At 39.2% G+C, this 6,001-nt stretch overlaps 1 protein-coding gene and 1 long non-coding RNA gene across 6 annotated transcripts; both read left to right on the top strand.

Moving 5' to 3' along the window:
• The first annotated feature begins 869 nt into the window (after positions 1-869).
• On the top strand, positions 870-2,219 carry LOC104612416 (uncharacterized). The gene is made up of 2 exons (XM_010279820.3): positions 870-1,190; positions 1,312-2,219. Exons 1-2 carry the CDS (start codon positions 996-998, stop codon positions 1,906-1,908), a joined length of 792 nt encoding a protein of 263 aa, XP_010278122.1. The 5' UTR covers positions 870-995; the 3' UTR covers positions 1,909-2,219.
• A 410-nt stretch (positions 2,220-2,629) lies between these two features.
• On the top strand, positions 2,630-4,086 carry LOC104612415 (uncharacterized). Of its 5 annotated transcripts, none has more exons than XR_016080546.1 (5): positions 2,630-2,792; positions 2,967-3,148; positions 3,322-3,433; positions 3,580-3,655; positions 3,773-4,086. It is a non-coding gene; the product is annotated as an uncharacterized LOC104612415 (long non-coding RNA). The 5 variants fall into 5 exon arrangements; XR_016080545.1 differs by having other exon boundaries at positions 2,631-2,826; XR_016080547.1 differs by lacking the exon at positions 2,630-2,792 and adding an exon at positions 2,840-2,899.
• Positions 4,087-6,001: the final 1,915 nt, after the last annotated feature.

The following is a 6,001-nucleotide window of genomic DNA, read 5'->3' as shown; positions in this document are numbered from 1 at the left end:
TACCTTGGATAGTAATAAGCTGATACCAGTGCCTACAATCTTCAGGCTCCATGAAATTTTGATGGGTTCTTATGAAACCCTAAAACCCAAATAGTGTAATTTAGAAAATGGATTTCTCCCAAATGACTCAGTTTCATAATTCATGGAAATATTTTTTTGAGAGCTTAGTTCCTAACCTGCTAAATAAGAAAAAGCTTACAGCAACTTATTTCATATAGATCAGATTAAGCCCAGAGAAATTAAGGTCTGAAGCACACCCAAATTCATCCAATTCCCAATTACATATATATCCCATATCAGCTTGTTCATCTTTGGTGATCTTCTGATTCAAATTTTTATGACCATTTCTGATCCAAATTCCATGATTCTTGAACCTATGTGTTTATTTGCTAAATCACTATCTATTATGATCAAAAGAATCGAATTTAGTGCCCAACATTCTCTTAAAATGACATTAAACTGCAATAGAGTCATGCTAAACCCTAGTCCAGACCAATGCAGCTTCGGAAGTAAATTTCTCCCAGATTCCTCAACTTTAGGAGACGATTAAGTACTCATTGGAAAGCTGAGCTCTCAAGCTACAAATCAAGCCAAACCCCATTAAAATTCGCCCAGTAAAACTCAATTTACAGTAAATGAAATCGAGGTGAAAAGCACAACCAAAGTAACCCCAAACCTCCATTTCCTTTAGAACCCATCCGAACCTCACCGATATACACCGTGTGAACCGTCGATAAAGATTAATCCGAAGGCCCACATTTAAACTTTCAAAGTTGGAGATCCGAGTGAAAGGTCTGTGGACCAATCATCTCTCGCCTTCTTGGCTATCGCCTCGACCCGGTGCGTATTTAAACCGTTCCCATACTCAGTCACTTATCAACGAAAAATCCAGCACAACCACCGATCTTCTTCCTCATAGATATAGATCTCCTGTTTCTCCCTCTAAACCTTAATCCTAATTTCTGATTCTCGATTCTCAGCTTCTTACACCATCTATGGCGCCCACTGAAGAGCCTACTGTCGCCGCGGAAACAGCCTCCGATCCCGCCGTGACCGAGCCGGTTGAGGAGAAACCAGCGGCTAAAGCTTCGAAGCCCAAAAAGGCTAAGGCCCCGAAGGAGTCCAAAGCTAAGAAGGTGGCCAGTCCTAAGAAACCCAGGAATCCTCCCTCTCATCCTCCTTACATCGAGGTAACTTACCAAATGCAAATGCAATCCTTCCTTCTATTCGTTTCTGCTTGTGTTCAATCTATCTAGCTTTGTCTATTACGTTCTTTAGATCTGATTTGTGTTGGTTTATTTGAAACCCTAGATGATCAAGGAAGCGATCGTATCACTGAAAGAGAGGACTGGTTCGAGCCAGTATGCCATCACCAAATTCATCGAGGACAAGCAGAAATCCCACCTCCCACCCAACTTCAAGAAGCTTTTGCTCTTCCACTTGAAGAAGCTTGTTGCTGCTGGGAAGCTCGTCAAGGTCAAGAATTCCTACAAGCTCCCGCCATCTCGACCTGCAGCCGCTCCCGCCGCCAAGAAGCCAGCATCCGCTCCCGCGGCCAAGAAGCCGGCAGCCGCAAAGCCCAAGGCATCAGCCAAGCCCAAGGCCGCAGCTAAGCCCAAGCCTGCTGCAAAGCCAAAGGCCGCTGCCAAACCTAAAGCCGCCCCTGTTAAACCCAAGGCCGCCGCGAAGCCGAAGGCTGCTGCCAAGCGGAAGCCGGCGGCAAAGCCGAAGCCTAAAACAGCCAGACCAGCAAAGGCTGCCAAGACATCAACAAAATCGACTCCCGGGAAGAAGGCACCAGCTGCAAAGCCTGCTGCGGCAAAGAAAACTCCCACCAAGAACGTGAAGAAGCCCAAGAGTGTTAAGTCGCCGGCCAAGAAAGCTCCGGCGAGAAAAGCCAAGAAGTGAGGATTGATGTCGTGTTCGGTCAAGGGGTAGCTTTTGTAAATGCGTGAATGAATTGGGGTATTTTTACAATGCTCAAAAAAAGATAACGGAACAGGATTTGTACAACAATGCAGCTCTTCCTCTTTTTTTTTTTTTCTTTTTTAATTTTAAAATCTCTTTTTCTAGCCTATTTGTTTTTTCAGTGTTTAGGGAAATGTAGATGTAATTTGAGATTGGGAAACTAACCACTCAGATCGTTTCCCTCCTTTGTACTCACTTCCGATGCTGAAATGTGTTGATCAATTAGAATTAATAGACTTTCTTTTCTGCAACTGAGCTTGGTTTTCATCAAATAAGGTTTTGGTTCACGTTAGCATTTTCTTATGTTTCGTCAATCGTCAATGGTGGCGTACTGTTTCTCTCGTTACAGAGATGAACGTTTTGGGAGCTTCCTCTTCCAACTTGCGCACGTTATACTTTCTCGTATCGTTGCTAATGTCAGTATTAAATAATTCAATCTTAATATTCCTCAGCGATGTGTTTTTGGTGTTGACTAATCGCGGCGCATGTTTAATGTTTGCTGGTGAAAAATACGCCGTTGGGCAGTGGGTTAATGTTTGAGTTAGCCACCGGTGTACGTTATGAACAGGGGCGCGTCTTGGACACGTAATGCGGTAGCGTGTTTTGTATTTTTGAATAATCCACGTAATTTATCTGATTCAAGAAGTTTCTTGTTAGTCGTAGGATAAACGGATGGGGTCTGTTATTTAATCCTGGTCGTTGGATTGGTGGGTCACGTTCGTTTTGACGCTTTTGGACTATAGCCCTTGATCCGTGATAAGGGGATGATAGGGACCATTCAACGCAATAGCATTTTCCTTCGATTCTTCTTCTTTTCTTCTCTGGTAGCTAATTCCCGCCTTTCATTTTTGCTTTGAAGTAGGGTTTCCATTTCTATTTTCAAATCTCAGTTTTCGTTTCGAGCGGCTTTCGCAGGATTGCGCAAGAAACGGTTCTTTCCTTTTGTTATTTATTTATTTATTTATTTGTAGACACAAGTGGTGTGCTTGTTTTTACAGGTTTGGAGCACTGTGATGAGATGAACACGCGATGACCGATGATTTCCCATCAATTTTCACTGGAGCATTGCAGATAAACTGGTGAATGAAGTACCTGATTTTTCAATCACAGAGAACAAAAAATAGGTTGCGATGCAAATAATCTTAGGTTAAACTTGGTTGAGCAATGCTCATACTTGCTGGTATTAGCTTCTAGAGTACTATCGCCTTCTTTCCTTGTTCTATTTGTTATTTAGAGGAATTGCAATTTCATTAGGGAGATTTATTGTGAATCAATGTGAAATATTAAATGGAATATTTTAAGTATAGGTGCAACTCTTTTTGTGAATCTTCATTAGGAAAATTGATTGGGCAGGAGTCACGCATTGTCGTCAAGCTCTTCGTTAGTTCCTGCTGAAGTTGAAATATGGTGCTGGATTTATCATTTTTATGTTCAAATTTGTTTCCTGTGCACCGTTATCCGCTTGGTAAGTTTTTGTTTAAAACTGCATGACTTTGTTATTGCTTAGATTGGTCAGTTTTTGTTTAAATTAATACTCACTTGTCAGTTGGTAGATTTTTATATACGTCAATAATTTTAAGACATTAAAAAGATATCCTTACTGTTCCACAGGTGATTTAAAGGGACGCAAGACATTATTATGATATCTCTCACTCAACATTTTTGTGGTAGCATGGTGGTCAGCACGGTAACTATTTTGGAAGGTTCATTAATTCTTTTGTTGTTTATGCCAAGTGGTTGTGCACTTAGCTCTAAGTTCTTTTTGTCTCTCAAACTATAATATCTATTTCCTCTATCCTTTCAGAACGCAAAGTGGGAAAATGATGGTAAGGCTCCAATCAGTTGAGCATTCCAGCCAGGAGAGAAGGGTTTGACACTGATCAATGAGAAACCCTATAGAGAATGTATAAAGCATGTTAGGTTAAGTTACGAAGACAACTAAACTGGTAAAAATGCAAATTGCCAATACAAACTTTATCATGAAAGGTTTTTGACTTAATGTTGGGAAGGACTCTAATAGTTCCTGGAAGATGTGGGTTAATAAAGAACTAGTATAAGAGCACATTCTATGCACGTGTGTACGATTAAAGGATATAAAACAAACAACCTTAATTCCAATACTTTGTTTTAACTTTTATGACATGCATGGGAACTGAGCAAGTATGCACTGTATATAGTAAAGTTAAGAACATTGTGACACAGTGTTGTTTGTAGGCCTACCAAGTGAGCCAACAAATAGGTTATTGTTCAAGTGTCGGTTATAATCTTGATTAGGAACCAATGATAATAGGAGATAGGTTTGAAGGAATACAAAAGTTAAGAAAAACAAACTACCATGAAGGCCCAAAACCTTATCATAGTGTTGAAGAAACATCATGAAGGCAAGGATCCCCAAAAATGTTATAATTCTACTATCCCAACGTCTGATCCATCAACTCAACTGCCAGTCCATGTTTCTCAAAGAGAAGAAGCTCTAACGTTATGTTGAATTTAAAGTGGACATATGTGGAAACCAGGGGAGAGGTCCTTTTGCAGGTATGCTTTGTGGAGTGGGGTTTTTAGACTGTCAATGGTGATCTTGATGTTTAAATGTTTTGGATAACTTTGCTCTGGATTTATAAAACTGAATTTTGATGGCAGTAGCTTAAGGAATCCAGGGTCTTTGGGGATTGGGGGAGTATTCAGGAATGAGGAAAGGATTATTACTGCTATGTTCTCAGGCCCAATTGGAGGAGACTCTCTTAGGGCTGAGATCCTTGCATCTTTGGAAGGAATCCAAAGAGCAAGAGAACTGAATATTGGACGTTTGGTCCTGGAAGGTGACTCGAAGGTGGTGATTAGTTGGCTAAAGGAATAAAGACAGTGGTTTGTGGAGCTATAACAATGAAAAGAAAAAATTCAATTGGCTGTGTAGGGACATTGAGATGCAATACAGCTGGGTGAAGAGGACTACTAACTCATTTGCAGATGGGCTGGCCAACACATTTTAAGGGAAATCAAATGCCTAGATAAGGAGATGCTGATGTATGTAACATTTAGGTCAGTAAGGAGGACTGCACATGGAATGGCAGACTCCTAAGCAAAGGAAGGGGTTTATAGGCAGCAGCTGTTCTGGGCAGAATTGTCACTGTTTTTTTGTCTTATTTGGGTTGTTGGATTTATTCCAACCTGTGTTTGTAATATATTAATAACATTTGCATTGCTGATAAAAAAATGAGAGAGGTACAAAATGCTAATTCATTCCTTTGATGGATGGGGTTGTTCATGTAGAATAAAAGATGGATCACAATAAGGGGTTTAAAAAAATGTACAGTTGGTAAGGGTTTGGGATTGTTTTTTTCTGGGTGGAGAGGAATATGCTAGAAAAGCTTTTATTGAAGTATGAACAAGAGAGTGCTTTAAAAATTTTGCATGCGTAGGGGCATAGTTTTTAAGTCGCCAAGGCGAGGCGAAGTGACTGGGGGGTGCCTTGTCGCCTACTTACCTAGGCGGGCGCCTAGGCAGTTCCTAGGCGATGGATTTTTTATGTAGAAAACATAGATTCCAGGGTAGTTCCCTAGGTACCATAACCATATTTCCTTAATAATAATTCATAATTTTCATAAGAAAGTATAGAGTTCATGTTAAAGTATAGAAAATCAACATATTAATGAGAAGAAAAAGAAGGAAAAGAAAATTCAAAAAAATATAGGGGCTGAACCCTTATTTTTGTTATAGGAAAAGAAGAAAAGAAGCTGTAGTAGAAAATGTGTTGATTAGACAAAATTTTAAGTTGGTCCTTACTTATTGGTTCAGGTTTTAAAGTTTTGAGGGTTCAATATAGCATTTAGAACCTATTAAAAGAATATTTTAGTTTAATAGTGCGTATTTTATATGTTTAAATACAAACATATAGGTTCTAAATAAGAAAATAATAAAAAGAAATTAGTATATAAACATATAAAATGAATATTTTAGTTTAATAGTGCCTATTTTATAATTATAATGTCAAAAAAATAAAGAATAAAAAAGTATTTTATAATACATAGTCAAA

This window comes from Nelumbo nucifera, chromosome 1 (assembly GCF_055504915.1).
Source record: "Nelumbo nucifera cultivar China Antique chromosome 1, China Antique-T2T, whole genome shotgun sequence".
Taxonomy (NCBI): Eukaryota; Viridiplantae; Streptophyta; class Magnoliopsida; order Proteales; family Nelumbonaceae; genus Nelumbo; species Nelumbo nucifera.
Note: the sequence above shows the minus strand (reverse complement) of the source record. Positions and strands in the feature narration are given on the sequence as shown.